This window comes from Dreissena polymorpha, chromosome 3, assembly GCF_020536995.1.
Source record: "Dreissena polymorpha isolate Duluth1 chromosome 3, UMN_Dpol_1.0, whole genome shotgun sequence".
Classification (NCBI taxonomy): domain Eukaryota; kingdom Metazoa; phylum Mollusca; class Bivalvia; order Myida; family Dreissenidae; genus Dreissena; species Dreissena polymorpha.
In genome coordinates, this window is record NC_068357.1 from 1,166,504 (window position 1) to 1,191,821 (window position 25,318).

General features: G+C 35.1%; 1 protein-coding gene across 7 annotated transcripts in view; it reads left to right on the forward strand.

Moving 5' to 3' along the window:
* Positions 1-250: 250 nt before the first annotated feature.
* Positions 251-25,318, forward strand: part of LOC127872720 (uncharacterized) — a 161,314-nt gene continuing 136,246 nt past the window's right edge. For 3 of the 7 annotated variants that reach the window (XR_008045746.1, XR_008045747.1, XM_052416059.1), the window contains exons 1-5: positions 3,113-3,378; positions 6,104-6,691; positions 10,845-11,003; positions 11,301-11,829; positions 13,251-15,014. Coding sequence is in view for 5 of the 7 variants with exons in the window: in XM_052416059.1 (XP_052272019.1) it covers positions 6,116-6,691; positions 10,845-11,003; positions 11,301-11,829; positions 13,251-15,014 (3,028 nt within the window). In the remaining 2 variants the exon portion in view is untranslated. Of the gene's footprint in view, positions 335-3,112; positions 3,379-6,103; positions 6,692-10,844; positions 11,004-11,300; positions 11,830-13,250; positions 15,015-25,318 lie in introns of those variants that run through there. The other 4 variants (XM_052416056.1, XM_052416057.1, XM_052416055.1 and 1 more) reach the window with 4 other exon arrangements.

Below are 25,318 nucleotides of genomic sequence, written 5' to 3' on the forward strand. Positions count from 1 at the left end.
ACGGTTATTTCATTTACGAATGCGAAGCTTAACACATCTCGTGATTTAAAATGTGCTTTGAACTAATTAAAACTTTGTGAATAGATCTACCATTGTATCGGAGACAGTCGTGTTTAATCAAGAAGTAACATTAAAAAAATGATAACTTGATTGAATATAGCAATTTATAAGTTATATTGGAGATGAAGAAAGTTAACTATGTGTTATTTATAAAATTTTGCAGGAAAACCCATGTGTTTTTCCGCGAGCTATTTATGAACATTGGAAACCCAACTATTACCTGATGCTTGGATGCCATGACACCACATCAACACTGTAGAGCATTGTGTTACAGGTAAACACAATTTTTTTTAAATAATATATCAGATCATGTATATACATTGCATTGTGAATGTGAGTGGCTAACTGTTGGTAATTGATACATCTATTGTTACGAATGGTGTATGTTTGCCGATTTATCCAAAATGTTCGTATTGAAAGGTTCATTTACACGAATACAAAAAAGGCGAAAAATGTCATGTTTATCCTATTGGCGCCCTGTTTTGCCATTCTTGTGGTATATAAGCAGTTCTCTTGTCTAGACGTATTTGCGGATTGAAAGTCGACAACGCGACAGAAAGACAAGTATGTTATGACCATAGGCAAGGCGTTGAACATGCCAAATAGGCAGAATGCCACACATTCACCAAAAGTGCAAATTACAAAGTCATTATCGTTTCAAATTTATAAACATATATATATGTATATAAACCCGCACTCCAATCTAACCATAACCATCCGTGTAAATGCGTGCTGACAAACAATACAATCACAATTTATCGCGTAACATTGATGAAAACGAGTTAAATAAACAACTTACCCATAAAAACTAATTATGTATTCAGTGGAGATGTATATTCTCAATCTCCGCACAGTAATGTCGTTCCATGCTCTCACATACCATATCTGCTACCACAAGAAAATCCTACCAGATTTGGCAGGATTTGTGTTGTTGTTTATTATGAAAAGTAGTATCAGTTTATTTTATAATAGTGTTTAAGTTAAAGTTCATAATTTAAAAAAAATACCTAAATTTAAAAAAATAACAAATAACAACGGGAACATTATTGTACCACGAGGCTCGGCTATCATCACGTGCTGTGTTATGAAGGCAGGGATTTGATCCAGCTGTGCTGGTTCCAGTCAAATCTTTGCGGAGGTTGGCATGTTCTTAGAAGTAAACTGCAATATCTTGTTATTGCAGTTGTTGGAAGATAACATATTGATCTTAAATACCAGGCTTTTCAAAAACCTGATGTTAAGGCGACGCAAGAAATCTGCTTTGAACGTATGCACTTGTAAAATAGCAAGTTTAAAGGTTATATATTGTTTATTAAGTTTAATCATCAGAACAGCTGTATAAATCAAATAAGCTGTAATAACATGACAATAATATCCTAAAATTGATCAAACATATAATTTATAAGTTAATTCATAATAACATAATAATAGACGTAACACGTTTTTTTTTTATTATCGCAGGCATTTAATACTTTTTAACAAAAATTAGTATGCCTAAATGTCACAGATAAGAGACACAGATGACTATATATACACATTGGCAACATATCATGAAAGTGACACAACTAGTGTTTTTTCACCATTTTGGGAATGGGGCCGGTACCCTTTAGATTGGGAAAATTTGCGGCGTTTTGACTAAAGTTGGAAACATATTGCTGATGTTGTTTTGCTAAAAAAAACTTCAAAATTGAGAATACAATATTTGCAGTATTGTATTGCTAAGGTTGAACTTGTATGGATGGGAGATGAACGAAAATTGAAAAAATATTGAGATATTATTTTATTTTTTTGGAAACCTTCCTTTGGAAATTTAAAGCTCCCATTTAGGAAAAATATATACTTTTTTCAATTGGAAATGGGACCGATTACCGGACCCGCTTTTGAATGAAAAAAACAACACACTGACAACATGTAATAAAACACTGTATCTATAATAACAATATAGACTATCATATAGTTTTCCTGAAACTGGCTAAAACGCCTGTCATCTGGACAGGCATTTCTTTTAAAGGTGCTGGTCCGAGCAGCACAAACTGCCGGGCCGAAAAAGGCACTTGCAAGTAAACAAATAAATATGATTCCTGTCGACCGGGCTGACATTTTCACAAAACAAGTCCATCCAAATGTAATTGGGTCGGACCGCGGGACAGGTCATTTCGCAAAGACTGAGCGTACTGAAATATACAAACAACTATTCGCGATAAACACACATCTAATTATTATAAACCAACATCTATACTGTAAATACAAAATCATGAAAATACCATCAATGCATTCAGCATCATCATAGAATTCGTCTTGTTGGTACCTTTATTGTCAATATAATCGCCACTACCACTACCACTACATCGTCATCATCAAAACAGCAACATATCCAACTTAATAAAGTGAATTGTTTTGCTTTATATTTTACAGCCTGTTCCTTTTGGATTAGAAAAAAATACGCGATAAACCAAGAAATTGGGGGAAATAAAAGTTAACATTATTAATGTGATTATAAATAACGGTATTCGTAGTGTTTACAAGTGCACGTTTAAATGCATTTTAAAATGTATTTTATAAAGTGCTACATAATTATATTGCTGTTGTATAAACTCAATGAACACATTATTGAGTGTATTACAAACGTTTGGAATCTTTTTGGACAATTTCAGTCAGATTTTTGGGGAAAAATGTTTTTCTGATTTAAATCGATTATAGAACAGTTTAGACTCCTCCCATTTGGCTTCGTGATTCATTAATATTCAACATAAAGGTGATTTGTCCACGGGGTCGATGTTTATATTTACATCGTACACACGTATTGTGATTTTGGGATATAAGTTTACTGCCCTTTTCAATTAACAAATAATTCATATATGTTGTAACCCATCATTAGAGTGAATCTATTTAGACAACACACTAATGTACGACACAACTAGAACGAAGTAAATATTCCTCTTTTCGGTAAAAATAGCACAGTTTATAATACTTCTCTTTTGCACACGGTTATTTCTTTTACGAATGCGAAGCTTAACACATCTCGTGATTTAAAATGTGCTTTGAACTTATTAAAATTTTTTGAATAGATCTACCATTGTATCGGAGACAGTCGTGTTTAATCAAGAAGTAACTTTAAAAAAATGATAACTCGATTGAATATAGAAAATTATAAGTTATATTGGAGATGAAGAAAGTTGACTATGTGTTATTTATAAAATTTTGCAGGAAAACCCATGTGTTTTTCCGCGATCTATTTTTGAACAGTGGAAACCCAACTATTACATGATGCTTGGATCCCATGACACCACATCAACACTGTAGAGCATTGTGTTACAGGTAAAAGAGAATAAATTTAAAATAATATATTATATCATGTATATACATTTAATATCATGTATATACATTTCATTGTGAATGTGAGTGGCTTACTGTTGGTAATTAATACATCTATTGTTATGAATGGTGTATGTTTGCCGATTTATCAAAAATGTTCGTATTGAAAGGTTTATTTACACGTATACAAAAAAGGCGAAAAATGTCATGTTTATCCTATTGGCGCCCTGTTTTGTCATTCTTGTGGTATATAAGCAGTTCTCTTGTCTAGACGTATTTGCGGATTGAAAGTCAACAACACGACAGAAAGACAAGTATGTTATGACCATAGGCAAGGCGTTGAACATGCCAAATAGGCAGAATGCCACACATTCACCAAAAGGGCAAATTACAAAGTCATTATAGCTACATATCATCTGCAAACGTTGGTCATACAAAAAAATGGCCTCATTTCAACCGTTTAAGAATAACAAACTGACAAATCGGACGAAATCGACAGTTTTTGCTAGGTAAGACAAAAACCCGCACTCCAATCTAACCATAACCATCCGTGTAAATGCGTGCTGACAAACAATACAATCATAATTTATCGCTTAACATTGATGAAAACGAGTTAAATAAACAACTTACCTCTAAAAACTAATTCTGCATTCAGTAGAGATGCATATTCTCAATCTCCGCACAGTTATGTCGTTCCATGTTCTCATATACCATATCTGCTACCACAAGAAAATCCTACCAGATTGGGCAGGATTTGTGTTGTAGATTACGTTTTATGTTATGAAAAGTAGTATCAGTTTCTTTTATAATAGTGTTTAAGTTAAGGTTCATAATTTAAAAAAAAATACCTAAATTTAAAAAAGTAACAAATAACAACGGGAACATTATTGTACCACGAGGCTCGGCTATCATCACGTGCTGTGTTATGAAGGCAGGGATTTGATCCAGCTGTGCTGGTTCCAGTCAAATCTTTGCGGAGGTTGGCATGTTCTTAGAAGTAAACTTCAATATCTTGTTATTGCAGTTGTTGGAAGATAACATATTGATCTTAAATACCAGGCTTTTCAAAAACCTGATGTTAAGGCAACGCAAGAAATCTGTTTTGAACGTATGCACTTGTAAAAAAGCAAGTTAAAAGGTTATGTATCATTTATTAAGTTTAATCATCAGAACAGCTGTATAAATCAAATAAGCTGTAATTGCATGACAATAATATCCTAAACTTGATCAAACATATAATTTATAAGTTATTTCATAATAACATAATAATAGACGTAACACATTTTTTATGATTATCGCAGGCATTTAATACTTTTTAACAAAAATTAGTATGCCTTAATGTCAAGGATAAGAGACACAGATGACTATATAAACTCATTGGCAACATATCATGAAAGTGACACAACTAGTTCTTTTTCACCATTTTGGGAATGGGGCCGGTACCCTTGTATGGATGGGAAATGTACGAAAATTGAAAAAATATTTAGATATTATTTTTTGTTTGGAAACCTTCCTTTGGGAATTTAAAGCTCACATTTAGGAAAAATATATACTTTTTTCAATTGGAAATCGGGCCGATTACCGGACCCGCTTTTGAATCTTTAATAACAATATGGACTATCATATAGTTTTTCTGAAACTGGCTAAAACGCCTGTCATCTGGAAAGGCATTTCTTTTAAAGGTGCTGGTCCGAGCAGCACAAACTGCCGGACCGAAAAAGGCACTTGCAAGTAAACAAATAAATATGATTCCTGTCGACCGGGCTGACATTTTCACAAAACAAGTCCATCTAAATGTAATTGGGTCGGACCGCGGGACAGGTCATTTCGTAAAGACTGAGCGTACTGAAATATACAAACAACTGTTCGCGATAAACACACATCTAATTATTATAAACCAACATCTACACTGTAAATACAAAATCATGAAAATACCATCAATGCATTCAGCATCATCATATAATTCGTCTTGTTGGTACCTTTATTGTCAATATAATCGCCACCACCACCACCACAACATCGTCATCATCAAAACAGCAACATGTCCAACTTAATAAAGTGAATTGTTTTGCTTTATATTTTACAGCCTGTTCCTTTTGGATTAGAAAAAAATACGCGATAATACGCGATAAACCAAGAAATTGGGAGAAATGAAATTTAACATTATTAATATGATTATAAATAACGGTATTCGTAGTGTTTACAAGTGCACGTTTAAATGCATTTTAAAATGTATGTTATAAAGTACTACAGAATTATATTGCTGTTTAATAAACTCAATGAACACATTATTGAGTGTATTACAAACGTTTGGAATCTTTTTGGACAATTTAAATCAGATTTTTGGGGAAAAATGTTACTTATTGACATTGGAAAACAGCCTGTAATTTTGGGCGAAACAAATCACTGTAATTAATATAAACAAGTCACTGTAATTAATATAGAAAATAATCACCATTATCGACACCGCCATCATCATAATATCACTAATCATTATCTTCATGTTCGTTGATGTTGTCAACGTATGTATTTTATCATATTATTCATAATAAACAACATCAGTGCAATATGTGAACAACAGTGGTGTAACTAAATCATATATGGATTTAAATGTCTTTTTTAAACAACACAATTTGACGTTTTTAATCGTTGTTTGTTTTCACCACTTGATGCTCATGTTACAATGTGACCCGTTATAAAACACGATTTTCTTCTGATATGTTTTTAGGTTCAAATCATTATGGCGAGTCTGGCTGATGTTTTCACTGAGAAAGAAAGGACGAACTGGCTGAAGGCATGGCTTGCAGTGGATATTGCAAAGTCTGGATTAGATAACTTCGCGGAGACCGAGGCTAAAACTTTACATGCGAATATATACAACGCGGCCTGGTCAAGTGTTCAAGCACCAGCTGTGTGCATTGGCTGTCACACCGCTAACTTACTGAAATGCCCAACTCAAGGAATATGCAATAAACGAGGCGCAAATAGCTCATGTAAGGCTATGCATGATACCGCGGCAAAACAACCTCGACCATGCCCTACTAACGTGTGTAATAAAGTTCTCGACGAAATAAAAACACTGCACAAATTTGCTAGTCCTTCGTGGAAAAATACAAGGGCGCAGCAATGGGCACAAAATCCCTGGCAAATTGCAAAGGCGTATTTACCTCCGGACGGATATACTGGAAAGAGTTCGGTGCAAGACACGGACTTTAACGGAATCATCAGTTTTATGATGAATTGTAAACATTTCGACAGCAAGTTTTCGTTCCCCATAGCTCCAGAAAAAAACAATCCTCCGTGTTTACTGACAAAGGTATCAAACGTATTAAATTTTATTTAATTAGCCTTTCTTCTCTTCCACGTCTCATATAAGTTCACATGAGCACATAGTGCTCATGGGACGTTGTAGGATACCGTGATGTCCGTCATCCGTCTGTTAGTGTTGTACCTAGAACGGCTTGGGAGCATGGGGATGTATATTTAAAAATGGCACATTAACGCGCGGTTTATTCACAATAGAACGAAACCTTTACATGTCAGCGGTAAATTTCACGGGTTGTTGACAGGTTGGGGGTTTATATTAATTATTATAACATACCCGCCTAAATGTTCATGTTGTTTTTGCGTGTATATTAAACCGAATTTTATTAAAATGTTTGATGTTTTATGTTTTCAATATCATCCATTTCACGTCCATGCCATTTAAAAGTGGCAAACATAATACAGACGAAAATACATATTCTTCTGGTTATACACAGATCAACAACATATCAATACTAATCTTGTTAAATGATTTTAGATGTAGGGTAGACTGAAATCCAGTTTGCAAAGACGTTTGTATCTTAAACGTATTCCCCATCATTAATGGACACGCGAATTGCATTTATCCTTACTAATTATTTTATTTCAAGAGGCAATTAAGATGATTATCAATAAGGGCGCGCGGTGGCTTTTGCTTTTGAAAATAGGCATGTGACTTCAAATTTGCGATGCGTCGCGGCAAAATATGCCTGGCAAAAAACTATTGGTATTCCATACAGGAAAATTGAATCATAGATGCATTGCCATTTATTCCATATAATACAAAAGTCCTTAAACTGGCTAAATTGTCACACGATTGTCAATACAATTGTTAGTTTTATTAGGATTGATGTTATGAATCGTATATGACACACTTGTTATTTGTATAAAATATTCATGGATACAATTATTAGTACTAAATTCTTTTCGTAAAACAAGATTATTGTTATTAAATTTAATGAAAATTACCCTCATGAAATGTATATTGAATCATATATAAATTACCATCATAGAACATAATCGTCATATTTAATTTAATGTAGAAATTATGCTTACAGAACATATACAACTATTTTTACAAAATTAAGATTAAGAATAGATATTATTATACCCCAACATACGAAGTTTAGAGAGGTATATAGGAGTTAACTTGTCTGTCGGTCTGTCTGTCGGTCGGTCGGTCTGTATTAAGAGTCCGCTCTCCAATTCAAGTTGTTGTCATCCGATCTTCACCGAACTTGGTCAGATGTTGTGTCTAGATGATGTCTAGGTCAAGTTCGAATATGGGTCATGCCGGGAAAAAAACTAATTCAAAAACTAGGTCACGGGGTCACTTTGTGCGTTTTAAACATTGAGCATGTTGTCCGCCCTCCAATTCAAGAAGTTTTCATCTGATCTTCACCAAACTTGGTCAGAAGGTTTATCTAGATGATGTCTTGGTCGAGTTTGAAAATGTGCCATGCCGGGCCAAACACTAGGTCACAGGGTCACTTAGAGCGTTCTTAACATTCAGCATGTTGTCTGCTCTCTAATTCAAGTAGTTTTCATCCGATCTTCACCAAAATTTCTCAGAAGTTGTATCTAGATGATCGTAAGGCCAAGTTCGAACATGGGCCATGCTAGATCAAAAACTAGGTAACGGGGTCACTTAGTACGTGTTACACATTCAGCATGTGTCCGCTTTCAAAATCAAGTAGTTTTCATCCGATCTTCAACACACTTGGTCAGAAGTTGTATCTAGATTATGTGTAGGTCAAGTTCGAACATGGGCAATGCCGGGTCAAAAACTATGTCACGGGGTCAGTTAGTGCGTTTTAAACATTGAGCATGGTGTCCGCTGTTTTTGGGAATACAACATGCAAAATATTATGTGTCAATGCGGCATGTGGGGGTATTCGTCACGTCTGTGAAAAAGCTCTAGTTTAATTATACATAGAATTATTATCTTTAAATGTTCTGCAGTATAATAAAAATAGTTTCTTATTTTCTTATAAAAATAAGGTTATTTCAAATTTCGGAGAATTAGGTTAGAGTAGATGTATTTCGCATGACCGACGATTAATATTTTTAACATTACTATTTCCTTCCCTCGGAGGTTTTAATGTAAATTAATGTCGTCGCCATAAATTAATTTCGTTTCAGTTCCTCTTAACTAGAGAGCAATTAATTGTGAGCAAATCAGATAGTCTTTGGATATGCTAAATTGCGACGCAGTGCAGGTGTCACATATCCGTTTTGTCTGTCACTTTCCGGCTATATAAGATGCATAAAATCACAAACTAGTCAGTTGCTAGTGAGGATTTGGCTAGATAATAATTCAGGCCATTGTTTAAATTAAAGAAATCGAAAATTGTATCATAGTTTGAATAGTAAATCAAGTTAAAAACTACTTTGAGCCTTGTGTCTTCAATTAATTTCCCATCCATCATTTTATGGAGATGTTTTGAAGCGTGTCCGCAAATTAAAATATGTTAAAGAAAATTTTCATATTAAACTTTTCAATTTAATCAACTCGTTTTTATCAAAAGGATATGATGCTGATGTACTTAAAAACACGTGCTTGATGGTTTTTGATTCACTATATCTTTCTTCTCTTAAAATTTGGAATCATTAATGATATTATGGGCATTTTTCACATTTGAGCATAATTGTGTCTTTGTGTCGTTTGCACAAATCTGCATGAGAACTACATTTAGACTCACATATTACATCAAATCATTTCTGTCGTCAGTTGTCAAAATACTGTTTGATTCCAATAATGTCGCTTTAATGGAATTACCATTTTTATACATTTGATTCTTAATATTTAATCACCTAAACTTGTTTTTTTATTAGTTCAATTTTGCAGTACCGCCCCATTAATATTTTTATTTTTACTTTACAGTACTGCCCCTGGATTTTTTTCATGGCATTGTGTCTTCGCTTGTCAATTACGTCATAACTCTTTCTCTGTTCCTGGGTACATTTTTTTGTGACGTCATACGACCAACTTTTCCAGTTGTAATCTACATGCATAGGTCATTGGGTTTATAATTTTATTTTTATTTTCTCTGTCGACACGCGTTTCTTGTTTGATTTATTTTTTAGCAGTACATAAACAACCAAGCAATGTAATATGGAACTTTTACACCTATTATTGCTGCTTCTTCCTGTATTTGTGCGATGATGATCTGAAATATAAACTTCATGATGCTATATTTTAAATATTTTTCCATAAAGAAGGAATGTAGTTGACACTTGTTCATAGTTTCATTCCATCGTGCCTCAAAAAGTTGTAACTCTGTTGCTCTGGTTTCTTCAATACCATTGAGTAATTAAATGGTAATTAAATTGAATGCGTTTTAATTCCCTTTTATTATCGTTTAATTTGAGTTACAATGCTATGAGGTTAAATTTTATTTACACTTAAATGTATTATGAATATTGCTGGGCCAAGTGTGAGGTTGAGCGCTCCAAAACCGGTTTAAATCCCCAACGCTTTGCATTGACCGTTCCAAGGCGGTGACCCCAGCTTTATTCTTATTTGTGTTTATCTTGTTATGTATTGTGCTGTATTGTGCTTTTTTGTACTGTTTGGGCAATCGGTCACTTGCCTTAAATAAAGGACCCACTAATTGTTTATAATAATAATTCAATACTACTCCAGCAGCTGGAGTTTCACTTCTTTATATTGTATCCGAACAATATTCCACTACGGGACACGTTCTAATTTGTAAAAATAATACCTGCACCACGTATAATAAATGAAAACAAGAACAATACTACTAATGCAATTCTTATTCATTCTAACAATTGTATTATGTAACATGATTATCATTTTACATTACTAAACAACTTTATTTTATATATCGAACGCATACATCACATGACAGCAAAAGTGTTACACTGATGGTTATAGTGCAGATAATGTATTTTCAAAATAGAGTTTAAAGTGTTCAGAGGCTGGACGTAAATGATACACGAATCACAGATGTCATCTTAATAAGATGTAGCCGCCTTATATTAATGATAACTCATGAGCAAGTACAAACAGTGTTATACGGTAATTGCGATTAAATAATTACATTTTCTATATTACACATTGCATGCTATACCCTATTTCAAAAGGTTAACGCAAGCACATTTGGCAAGAATTAATTTCATCAATGGATTGTTGATAATTTTAGGCGCGTGAGATTGGCAGGACTGTTCGTCACTCGTCTCAGTGTAAGCTTACAGACGCAGATCTCCAGGTCATCTTCACAACACTGACTAACCTGCTGAATGACCCAACGTGTCTTGCACATGACGTCGCATCACAGGAGGCTGTAAACAAATTAGCAAAGGTAATATTGTTAAATGACAAATCGTATCGATGTATTCCCCAGAAAGAGGTTGAATTTCTTACATGTGTTATTAAAGCTACACCACAAACGCGCTGTAGTATTTAGCTGAAGATAAGCATACCAGGCACCTTTTATACATTATTATGATGTTGATGTAGAATGGGACGATGAAATTAAGAGCACGAATTATATATTTGTTCATTAAGCATACAAATCTAAATAGTCAATTTATGGTTCAGTTCTTAAATGGAAAGGATGTGATGAACGTATGTCCAATGTACTCTTTCTCCAATACAGCTACAAAACGACAGATTGAAGATAACCACAGAAGAAATGATGCATTTACTAGGCGCTGTCGAAGAGAAACTGAAGGAAGTTGACAACTTAGCTGAGAAGACTCTTCACGAGATAAGGGAGTCCATTCAACGATATATGAATGATCTCAGGGAGCACAAGGACACATGTAAACAGCAACTTGATGAGCACACTGAAACAGGTGAAATGAAACTGGATGAACACACTGAAAAATGTGAAATGAAACTTGATGAGCACACTGGAGCATGTGAAATGAAACTGGATAAACACACAGAAACATGTGAAGTGAAACTGGATGAACACACTGAAAAATGTGAAATGAAACTTGATGAGCACACTGGAGCATGTGAAATGAAACTGGATAAACACACTGAAACATGTGAAGTGAAACTCGATGAACACACTGAAAAATGTGAAGATAAACTGGATGAACACACTGAACAACTTAAAATTGCACTTGATAAACATTCTCGACACCATGCCGAATCAAACTATGAGCAATCCTGTGAAGGTATATTGGAATTTTATTGTACTTTAAGTTGCTTATAAATAACATTATATTCATATTTTGGAACAAACAAAACGTGATACATAAATGGCCTAAATGGCCATGCCTCCATTTAAATAGATTTATATTGCTAATGATATTCTCTTCTCTAAAATTTCGTATGGTTTTCCCCTACAATTTTGTTCAAATCATTTCCCTGTTGAAAAATAGCCCCAACATGAGGCTACATGTATATTGTTTCTGTTTTATGTGTACAGTGAATACTTTAGAAAAAAATTATCTGAAATCGCAAGGCCGCAGGTTAAGATTTGTGCATGTTGTATAATATTCTTGTTCACTACCCACACTTGGATCGCCCTGGGTGACTGGTTTCCCATAAAATACGTATACAGTCAAACATGTGTGAAGCGGTTAGTCAATGGAAGTGACCCATGTTTGACCCACATGTTTTCTACTACATTTTGGACGCTTCATATGTACAATCCCATTCAACTCACACCCGAAAATTATTTTAAACTTATGCTTTACCACAACTGAACTTGCGCACGTCCAACACATTACTTACTTTCAATCAAAAGCGCACTTTTCCAGAATCAGACAGTTTCGCATACTTGATTCGCTCCTATCAAGTTCCGTTATTTATTATTCCGATTGAATGTAAAATTGACGTACGCTAGAAAGTGCAGTAAAAGAATGATCTGAAAATGTTATTTTCAAATCACTATATATTTGTGTAATTACAACCTCAATGTTAGCTGTTATTTAGTTAGTGATAAATACGTTAAATGTTTTGTTTCAAGGGATACAATTTATTTAAAGGATTTTCTAATTATTCCAGGAAAACAAACCTCAACTCTCTATTATTAGTTTTATCAACGTGGGCCGCATATATCATATGAAATGCAAAAACTGAATTCAGATTCTTTAGCCAAAAAAAGACTCTATGACGTAAGTGGTAAGAGACAACAGGAATATTGATTTGATTTTTACTTGCGCACATCGAAATGACTGCCTCAAGACCACATCACACGGGTAAAAATGGCTTTCGGCGTGACAAACACTGGCCGTTGGATGCATATCCTGATGACCGGTATAGTCAGATGTAAATCAGTTAATAAATATGGCCATCAGGGTGTGCACGTTTCTTTATGTGGCAATAGTAAAGTATTGTGTACACATCTATTGTCCAGTCGAAATGCAACCTGCTAAGACATTTTGTGCTCGTGATATCTCGTCCAAATTACAAAATGGTTTGGGAAACATCACACACTTTGCCAATACGTTTCAGTTCCCAAAATCAGATGAGCCACCTACATGTAGGGCCTATGACCCACTTCATTTTAGTCGTGCATACACTTTTACCTTAATAAAAGAGCATGCAACGCAACTTTTGTCAGTATAAACCCTGCTATTCTTTATTTCAGATCTCCGTCGACGTTTGATTGAACATTACAATGACAACTCTAGCTTTGTGCCTCTTTCAATTTTGAATGAGAGTCTTGATAAGCGTATAACAGACATATATGCATCGCCTAAAATACATCGAATCGATATTAAGAAAGATGGATCACGCAAAATAGAGGAACCAGTAAATTTTTACAAAGAAATGTTTTACAAACACGATCATTCAAATAGACGCATTTATGTACAAGGCGAACCCGGCTCAGGAAAGTCAACTTTTGCAGCTAAGTTAGTTCATGATTGGTGCCATAAATATCAGCCTTTATTGACTGTTCCGAATAAAAATACAGCGTTTAATGACTTGATGACAATTCAAACATTCAAGTTCCTATTTTTCATCTCGTTGAGAAATGTGCGGGGACAGAAGGATATAAGTCAGATGATTAAAGACCAGCTCGTTGATCAAATGTACTCTGAAGATGATCTTGACGGTGTGTACACACTTTTAAAAACAATTATACAAACTGAACAATGCCTCGTAGTTCGAGATGGCCTTGATGAATGGATGGCTCCTGATGGTTGTAACCTAGCTGAACCTTCTATGACAGGATTGCGGAAGGACAAAGTCACGGTTCTCACAACAACGCGACCATGGAAACTGGCTGATGGACGAATCAAGAATTCTCAAATCGACATTCTGATGGAGATTCAGGGTGTAAGCGATCCGGATATATTTTGTGCAAATATACTCGGTTGCATAATTGACGACACTAAGGATCTGGACAACACTGTCAAGGAATTTCAAAATTTTGTTGAAAAACGGGAGCTTAAAACGTTATCATCCTCGCCGATGTTGTACACACTGGTCATCTGCACGTGGGTCGACACGATGAAAGAGGAGGAACATTCGAAAGAATATTCCTTATGTGCATTATACACTACTTTGCTTGAAAGTCTTTGTAAAAAGACCACCAGTAAAACTGGTTATTTTAATAATTCAAACCCTTCACCTGTAGATTGTTTTTCTAACACAAGTTACCTACAGCCAAACATTGAACTCTTAGATAAGCTTGCTGTTGCAGCTTGTAAATTGCTCTTCTCATGTGAAAAAGAAACATCTATTGTTTTTAGTGACATAGCATTATCGAACTACTTTTCTGGGGAAGAGTTCACACTATGTAAGACATTCGCTCTTAAGGCAGGAATATTAACTAACAGGAAAGATAAAAATAGGACTGGAAGCTCGAACTCATTCATTCACAAAACTATTCAGGAATTTCTCGCAGCATATTATATTGCATGCAATACATGCGTCATTGATGACGTTGTGGTCGGATATCTGACACGTTACAATGATTCTTATCATGATTTATCTCAAGTGTTCATATTCCTGTGTGGGATGAACACCATTGCTGCGAATGCATTGTCAGGTTTGATGGACGAATATCACGTTGCTCGTTGCAGAAATTACTACGATTGGCCTTGTGAGCTTCAGAAAATCACTGAGGCTGGAATCAGAGAGGCAGAAGCCGGCAAACAAAATACCATATGGCCGAAACTCAGCCACGTTTTCATTAATCTCAACCACATGCGACATTCACATCGTGTCTTTTCTGCAACCGCCTCAAATATCCAGGCATTCATTATCGACATTTATAGCGTACCGGATTTAGAAAAGCTGCTTTCATTCGCACGTGGCGAGCCTAAATCTCATTTTGTGTTTAACCTGGCGTCGTGCCACAAGCTGAAAAAACTGCGTCTAGAGGGAGATGGCATATATCTTACAGGTAAATTATTTTATATGTTATAACTAAAACTAAATGAATGTTAATATTCAGCATATAGTTACCAATTGTATGATGTTTTTAACAAACATTGGTAATTAAATCGACATGGAGTTTAGTCTGATATAAATGGTTTGTACAAGTACATACTTGTTTTAAATGTTTCAATATGGATACTGTTGGATTAATTAATTGGAATTTAACATGTACATCACCTTGCTTACGTTGCGAGTAGACCAGCAAAGTTAATACCAACTTCTTAATTAATATTTCTATAATGATCGGCAGTTAGGAAACATTTCACTGAAAAATGCAGTTTTAATACAAAAAATGTAGAATTATTAAACATGTCTTCTTTAAGAAATAATATTTTTATATCATGGTTTGTTGCCGAATAACCAACAGTAAGGAGTATACATGTAGATGCGTAGGAATTAAATCACGAGTGCGAAGCATCTATACTCCTTACTGTGAGTTATTCTACAACAAACCATCATAGAAAAATATTATTTCGATTCTAACACGATTTTTATTGATTTGGTTCAAGCTTTTGGACGTGAACTATATTTTTCAATACTCCGCCCTTCTTAGTACAAATTTCACTTTTTAGTCACGTCATTGAATTGTACAAACAGATGGCGTCGTTTTCATTCATAAATATTTTGCAAATGACGTCACTTTCATTAAGAACAACAATCGTAAATGACGTCACGTTTGTTGATGCTACTGAAAAGCTGACATGCTATAATTGTTTTCTTAATTATGTTTCTTAACAAATTACATTGTTTGTAGGCGTGGTTATGTCACTTATCACCAAATATACAATTTGATGTTTCAACACATTTATAAACATGCTTCATTTATTACATTTCTTTTAGAGCGGGATTTAGCACGTGCATTTTACTGCAATATTTTTTTATTTATTCGGAACTATTTTCGAAACATTAAGCTCCGCCCATATTTTTTGCAGAATAACCCACACTTGATTTCCTTCTTTGTTCATAGAAAACAAGTCGCGTGCCGTGTTAGAATTGATTGTAATATATAATGTATTAAGCTATATGATACACATTTATTATACATTTTTATTTAATCCGCATAAATAGTGGATGTGAAACATTTAGTCTAATATGTTTTTTTTTAATATTATCGACTTACAAGAGAGCGCATTCATGTGTGGTTGACATTTTAAATTCCTTTTTTGTACATTCATACGTTCGTTTTCGAACAACATCTCAACAACATCTTATATGACACTAATTTGTGAGCTCTTTAACTCTTTCACGGGTTCGATCCCCAATGTGGGAGCGTTCTCTAGATCTTCCCAAAACACACAAAGTAAAAGCTCCATCAAGATAGCGGACTAAAGAGAAATCCGATGCAATCAAGCTAAACTAAATAGGTTTTAACTAATTTGTTAGCTCACCTTTTTGTTGCGCATACCTTGCTCGTGTCGAGATTTTATGATCATATGGTGTTCATCATTTGTATTTCGTCGACATTTACGCATGTAATACTTTATTTTCCACTCTTCAAAAACATTAACAGAACATTTGTGCCATTGATTTCGCGTCAGATTACGAAACTGGGTCATATTGGGTCAAACTTTAGGTCACTAGGTCAAATAAAAGAAAAATGTTAACTCTCTAGAATTCTTATGTTTAGCCAAATCTCTTCCAAACAGGACATTTGTTCTAATGATGTATCGGCAAAGTTCGAAAATGGTTCAGGTGCATTAAAAATAATGGCGGCCAATGGGATGAGGCTGTTTCATTTTCATTATCTAGTTTAAGTGAAACCTTGTTAATAAATTTTCGTCCAATCATCATTTAATTTGTTCATATCATTTGTTCTAATAGTATATCGGCCGATTTAATCAAATCAATCCGTGCCATTGCGCAAAAAAATAACATATTCACCTGGGGGCTTGGCAGTTTTTCTTTAACGGCTAGAGCGAAATCTTGTTAACACTGTATATATAATGTTTATTGTTATAAACAACATGCGATTTTTAAATCGCGTCTGATCTATAAACACTGCCAATGTCACGTCATTGCATATACCGCGTTTACTTGCCCATGGATAGCCTAAATCACATTTTGAGTTAAATCTGTTGTCGCCCCGCAAGCTCAAAGAAATACATCTAGAAGGAATGGCACAATGGCTTAAAGGAAAAAATATAATGTATTGTATTTAAATAATTAAAAGGTGATAATTATTCACAATGTAATTACACATGGTATGTAGTTTTTGACATAATGTTGTCGCCAAACGACAAGGAGTTCAGTCTGATATAAACGGTTTGTAGGTATTTATTTAAAAATGATATATTTAACACGGGCACTGTTGGTCAATTAATACAGCAGGTAATACAAATACGCCGATTTAAAACAATATTATGGAATATTTCTAAGTTTATACATTCGGACAAAATTGTAACAGATTAGCTAGATCTATTGTGACGCTTACTTTTAGCTTTGGTAAATATCTTTCGCCCACCGATCGTCTTCCGTTCTTTTTCGTAAATATGTTGTTGTTGTTTTTAACTCTAGATGCGATTTTTATTATTTAATCTTTATTAAACTTGATCAGAACATGTGTGCCATTAATATGTCGTCAGAGTTCGAAACTGGGTTATATGGAGTCAAACAATAGGTCAAAGTAATCTTAGTTAACGCTTAAGAAGTCGTACTTTAGTCTAATATTCATTAAACAGAACGCATGTTCTAATGATGTTTGCCCGAGTTTGACAATCGTTCTGATTCATTGATGAAAATTGCCACCAGAGGGGGCGGGGTTGTGTTTTCCTTATCTAGCTTAAGTGACACCTTGTTAACACTCAAACAGTAAGATTGTTTGTAAAGTCATCATTGAACTTGCTCATAATATTTATTCTAGTATATCGGCCATGTTTGAAAACATATTCCGGTCTATTGCTATACATTTTAACTTTGGGCGAGACATTTTTTCCTATATGACTTTTGTGAAAACCGGGTTAAAACATTTTTGTTCAAATCATCGCGAAACTTGCTTAGATCATTTGCTTTAATAATATACGTACATTCGGTTCTGGTCCGTAGAAAAACATGGCCGTTAGGGGGCAGGGTAGTTTTCATTTAAAGGTTATAGTGAACGTTTTTCTTACATTCTTCAATCACAGTTTTTCTGGACAATTTTCCATAAGTTCTAAGCCTTGTTGGAAATGGTTATTTTTCGTTTGTAAACAATGCCTCCAGGTGGCGAGCAGATGAAATTTAATTCATTTACACTGTTAACTTTGCAGTTTTTGAATTATGTCATCAAACTTATTAACAACATTTGTTCTATTGCCCGGCAGAGTTAAAAAATGGTTCCATTCCGTTGAAATGGGGCCCAGGAGTGCTGCAGTTTTCCTTATATTGCTACAGCAAAACATTGCCAACAATCTATAAGTCACATGTTCAGCCCAAGTATCATGAAACTTGTTCAGAAAATATTGTTAAAACTATCATGCCCAAAGTCGTGAAATGGTTAAAAACATCTTGCAATAGCTGCCCAGAAAGTGCACTTATTTTTGTTTTAAGCTGAGTGGCCAAGGATTTGACGCTCTTGTTTAATTTCGCTAACTGTGTTTATACAGGGATTCATCAATAAATCTTTAAACAGAGATAACAACGCAGAAAATAAAATATTGTTGAACAGTAATTATGAGGCAATTGTTTAACGGTATTTTATCTTGTTTTCTTTTTATCATGTCAGTTATATGCTCGGCTGTTTTCGGAGAAAACCCGAGGTACTGTCTTAGCCAGCTCGTCGTCCGCCGTCCGGCGTCTGCCGTCCGCGTCGTGCTAAAACCTTAACATTGGCTCTAATATCAAAGTGCTTCCACCTATAAAACTTGATATGTAGCTTCACCTTGATGAGTGATACACACCAGACTCATTTTTGGTCACTAGGTCAAAGGTCATTGTGCAATCTATTATAAAACTTAAATATAGGATCTAAATTCAAAGTGCTTCCACATACACTTTTGAAACTTCATATGTAGATGCACCTTCATGAACCCACACGCCACACCCATGTTTGGGTCACTAGGTCAAAGGTCAAGATCACTCTGACTTCTAATGTAAAACTTTAACATAGATTCTAAAATCAAAGTACTTTTACTTACAACTTTGAAACTTCATATGTAGATCCACCTTGATGAGTTCTACACGTCACACCCATTTTTGGGTCACTAGGTCAAAGGTCAAACTGTCCTCTCTTCCTTTTCTTCTGACAAGCTTTCATTTATTCAAATCAGCACCCATAGCCGAGCGTTGGCACCCGCTATGCGGAGCTTTGGTTTTATGTTTGTCTTCAGTTTGCAAAGTCATTGTAATTTGGTAAAAGTCGTTTTGAACGCCTCAAAACTTGCGGGATTTCATCATGCCCTTTTTTGTAAATGTTCGAATCCTATTTCGGTGATTTACTTACATAATTGTGTCATTGGTATTACGCTGACAGCTAAAATTATTTAACACACCGTAGTTTAAAGTCTGATCGAGTCAATGGATACAATAATTTAGTGTTATGCTCTCCTCGGTTTTGTGAATACCTTTTGTCCTTTTTTCATCGTGCGTCTTTACACATTTAGCTTAACTTATTTGACTCCACAGTTCATGAAACTTTGTCAGAACATTCGTCACAATTATATATAGGCCTTGTGTTAAACTGTACCAAGTAGGCTAGGGTCAAAATCTGGGCCACTAGGTGAAAATAAAAAGAAAGCTTGTGAACATTCTTGTGGCCACACATATTGCAAAGTGGTTAAAAATATGGTCCGAACGTGTTATATACAATACATCGAAAAATTCAAAACGTTGTTAGTTGAAATTAAAAACTAGGTCACTATGTAACATTATTGATAAAGCTTGTGAACACCCTGGGGCAACATTTTCCTAAGATCTTTTTTTATCTGGACCCATCTTTACTTCAGCTTGTTAGTACATGGTTAGCAGCATACACCCGGTACAGTCTGCGTTGAAATTAATGTACCCGTGTCTACTTCGTGTACTGTAACGTTTGAATTGGCACAAATCAACAATACCCGGAAAAACCAGACCAGTGGAGAAGTATCAACTTACTCTCTTTGCAAGAAGATGCACATTTTCGCACACCTCATTTTCAGACACTTATCTTTGTCCTCACTAGGTGGTCATTCAACTAGTTGTTGTGTACCAGGTCCTGCCACCGTCAGACACCAGAAAATGTATTGCATGTTTAACTGTACTCTTGTTTATGCAGTCCTCGGTAATTAAGTGGTTACACAGATAGAATGTATTGAGCTCTTTGGGCCACCAGCTGACGGTTTTCTGCGGATGTTCAATCTCACTTTTATAATATAAAGTTCTGTTCTTATGAGTTATGCGTTGAATGAAACAACATCATCTTGACATAAGACCCTGCCCCGTTCGCCCGGGCAAATACTATCGCTGTCATGGCAATGGAGAAACGACTAGTAGGGGAAGTGTCCATACCTTGCTTCATGTTGCCGCTGCTCTGATTCAGATAGCTAATGGCAATTTATATGCAATAACCGAAAATGTGTTAACTGCGGAAGCATAAAATCTGCCTTCTACCAAGGATTAGGCTCTTATATGAAGGCTATGAGTTTATCCTCATTGCTATTGTGTTTCTCGCTATGAGGTAGAGTTAAAACAAATTGCACCAGATACTTTGTTCCAAAGTGAGTGCATACAAAATCTACCTACACCATTATATTGTACCGGAATTAAGAACATGAAATTTGCTGTCAATGCACGCCCTTTACCAGAAGTGTATTTCGTTTAGTTGGGTAAGTAGGAATGATCATATAACAAATAGACAGATATTACCCCGTAAAAATCATCCCCACCCCCCTTTGTTGAACTGGAGGCACAAACTTAACAAACGACGATCTTCAGCGCCCTGTTTCATACATTCAGGTATTGATCTTACATATACAGAGATGCCTTCCTGTCGATCCCAGAGAGTATTCCCTGTCAGACTATGATCACCACGTATTCGGGCTCAAATGTAACGGAAAATTCTTAGCTTGGTCAAACAATTTCAGGCGAGTGCAAGATAGACGAGGAAAACTTTGTTAGTGTGCCCCTTAATTGACCCAAAATGATCGAAAGCAATCCAATCAGCTCCCCTGCCTGTATTACCATACATTACCATTAAAGATCCGTCAGGAATAGGTCAACGTTTTAGACACATGCATAGTAAGGAGCTGACGGATCTTGTAAGTGAGATAATTAAGGACCGTAATTGACCAATGTCGGGTAGCAGCATACAATAAAAAAAAATATCCATGGTTCTGACGAGGTAGAGAGTCATTTAAACATGTAATTTAATCAACTAAAAAATCCATTCTGAATGAAAGGTTTTGACGATACATTTTCATCCATTAACCAATCAGTGGTCATTTCTGACCATCCACGGTATTTATATCTAAATACAAACCATCCCAACTGCTAAAGTAAAAGGGCGTGCGCCGGTCAGAGTATTGCGTTGAAAACTCCTCGCGCCAAGATAACTTCTTTACAGTGCAGACTAATAACAAAATCTATGACCAATACTATTGTTTAATGTTTATTACATAACTGTCGTCTGCGGCTTTGCTCCTTTTGACAAAAAACGGTATGATTGATAACTGCCTTTTTTATTTAAAGGTACGAGCAAAATTGTCTTTACAATAATTGACTAATCAAAATACACGATTGGTGGCCGTTTAAGGAATCTAAATACTCACACCTCGCATTTTGTATCCGGCGATGTTTCGATAGAGCTAGCCGATCGGTATTTTGATAGCATTCCCTTTGTTTAAGAAATGTGTTGCCTTTCAAACAATATCGTAATTTAGAGATGTTGCGTTAGAGCCATTAATTTTTTATCTCTTTTAGCTTTTGGAAGACAAGCGAGAGGTAATGACACGAAACGGAGGAACCATTTCACTCTGCGAGTTGATTGAAATACATGTTGGTGTAATACTTCGAGTCAAATATGCTGACCTATTCTTTTGCAAATGTCTGCTTCTCTCAATGCAGCGGTTGGTTCTCTTTACTAATCCAGTTAGACAAATATACATATGTTTAGGTATATCTGCAAGCTTCGCGTATCAAAATATGGCCTAATTCTTGCAAGTTCAATGAAATGTTATTCACTCAAGTACACATGGTATTTTTTAATAAAGTTACACTAAACTACTTATACAAACATGCTCTTTATATCGTTGGTAACTTGATACCAGTCCCGAAATCTTGGGAAGGGTCGTCATAGTTTGTTTGTATTTGTTACCCATCACATTTCGCTTAAATACACACAACAAACACTTACCAGCTTCTATAATTATTTCAAGATCTTGCACTTATTTACAGGTGTTCACTTTAATTCAAATATGCTAAACAGCAACACAGTTGCCTTAAATACTTGTACATAAATGGTGAATTATACGTTATCTATTAACATAATCTAGTGTTTACCGAAATCATATACAACGGCGTAGTTGCGACGTTGCGATGGTGAGTTCACTTTCACAATATCGCACCATAATTCTATTTGACCTCGCATCATGTTATCGCATTCTCGGCTTAGACTTTACAAATACGATATAAAGAGAATGAATTCGGAACATCGCTTTTCGACTTTTTTGCCTTTGGATAAATAAATAAAGGTGAGAACGGGAACATTAAGGAATATGTTTTATTTTCATAAAACATCGTAAATTACCGGTGTTGCGTAAGAGCTATTTGTTGTTTCTTTCTGTAAACGTTTGGAAGAACAACAACAATTAATGGCACGAAACGAAGCAGCCATTTCACTGTACTAGGTAGTAAACAATATGTTCGTTAACTAGCTCAATTCAAGGATGCTGACCATTTCTTTTGCAAGTTCTGCTTCATCCAGTGCAGTGGCTTGTTCTCTTGACTAACACTTGTCCATTTAACCACCATAGTGCAAATAAAATATCTTAGGGGTGTTTCCGAATGAATCGATAATTAAAATAGGCTTAATTTGTTAAAGTTCAGTAAAATGTGACTAATTGAGTAATTTTTTTCTTGAGTGAACTTTAGCAAAAATACTTATACAAAAGTACTCTTTAATATCTTTGGTTATTTCAAACCAGTCCGTTAATCTTTGGAAGGGTCGCCATATAATGTTGTTTGTACTTCTGACCAACCACCTTTTGCTTACAAACAGAAAACACAAGTTACAAGCTTCTATAATTATTTCAAGATATTGCATTAATGCAAATGTATTCGACTATTTACATATATGTATTTTAACAAGCATTAAATAATTGTTGAATTCTACGATATGCATTTCCCTTATCCAGTGTTAACCATTATCATACACTGAGTAGAAGTTGCGAGGTTGCAATATAATGATGCGAGATGGTGGAATCACTTTCACGATATCGCATCATTATTATATTTTACCTTGCATCATGATTTCGCAATCACGGCCAAGATTATCCAAATGATAGTGTGATTCTAGATCTTCGCTTTTTGACTGCTTGACCTTTGAATAAATAAAGGTAAAGAACGGGAATATCACTGCTATAACACGGGATTACAATGCGATATATTTATTTCGCGATCTCGCAGTGTAATATTGCGTTCTCAGACCCTGAATTTGTACAATCTTATCGTGTCATCGGGTCCTCACGCTTGTACTCTTTGGGCTTACGAAACATCGATGGATTTTAACGAGATCCGTTGAAATTATGATGAATTGCTAATGGGATACTAGTCACATACAGGTACAGATACTTATGCGCATTTGCTTTGGGGAAAACACATTACAAAGTTTATTCACGTGCATGGCTTTCTCAATGAAATTATTCGAGCTGCTAACACACGTGTATGTGTATGTGAAGCTCATAAGTCACACAGGAGGGCATAATATCTTAAAATTAATTCAAAACTTACTTTCCGTAACGTTCATTTTGATAATGCGATATTAACATTTTGACTAAATGGCCGCACCATATGTAATGATAGGAATTTTAGCAACTAAATGACGTATTTTGTTATTTTGTTTGATTCTCCGTGTATTTTGACCTGACCGTTTAACATATCATCGCATCACGCAGTGTTGTATACGATTATACTATCCATATAGAATCATACCTCATTATAAAATAGACTAGCCATTTTTTGAGTGGGCATACATATATATCGAGCACAAAGATGATGAGTCACTGATGGGAATAATGAAAATATTGTATGTGAATGAGTTCTCATTTTCACACATGCGAACATTAAAATCTTATTCTTTACAAATATGACAGGATTTTATGTGAAACTATGGTCATAAGGAGATTTGTTGGCTTGATCTTAAATTGCAATTTTAAGCCAAATATATACAAAACCGCCGTGAAAAAAAGCATATGGAAAATCTAGCAAAGAAAATGCGGATGCAAGCCATCGGTTAATGACTCTGAAAATGTGCGCCTAATTATTTGAGCCTTGTTCTGAGAAAACTGGGCTTACTGCATGTGCTTTGAGTGTCATCCCAGATTTGCCTGTGCAGTCCGCACAGGCTAATCAGGGACGACACTCTCCGCCTTAACTTGATTTTCGGTAAGGAGGGACTTCCTTGAAACTAAAAATACCATAAAAGCGGACTGCACGGGCTAATATGGTATGACACTTTGCGCACATACAGTAAGTCCAGTTTTTTCATAACAAGGCTCAAATAATTAGGCGCACAGACTGCACAGGCTTATCTCAGACGACACATGCATTAACGCACATGCATTAAGCTCCGTTTTATCAAAACGCAGCTCATTTTATTAATAGTTTGATGCACTTCACATTAACAACTGTCATAAAAAGAGCCAATCTCAATATCGAGTCGTATTTATTCCCTACCCAATATGTTAATGATAACCACTAAACTCACAAATGAATCAATCATCGATCATCGCTGTAATGGTTTAGTCATGGTAGAAAAGACTTGATGTCGGCTTGTGGAACAAGTAAAATTACAAAAAATGTGTTTAAATAAATGATTAAAAATATGGGAGATATTAGACGTAATATCATATAACGCATATATGGTATGAAATGATTTTATATTATGAACATTTGAAAATGTGTGCATTTGATCACTAATTGGTTATATATGACCGCTTAAATAGTACACTCCCAAGAAGGTATAATTAACGTTGAAGTATGTAAGTGTGAAATTTAGTTATACTTAAGAAACATTATGACGCAAAAAAAAGTGTTTATTATTTCAAACCAAACAGTAGTACTTACATACTTTTTAATCAAATGGGCTTAAATTTATTCGAC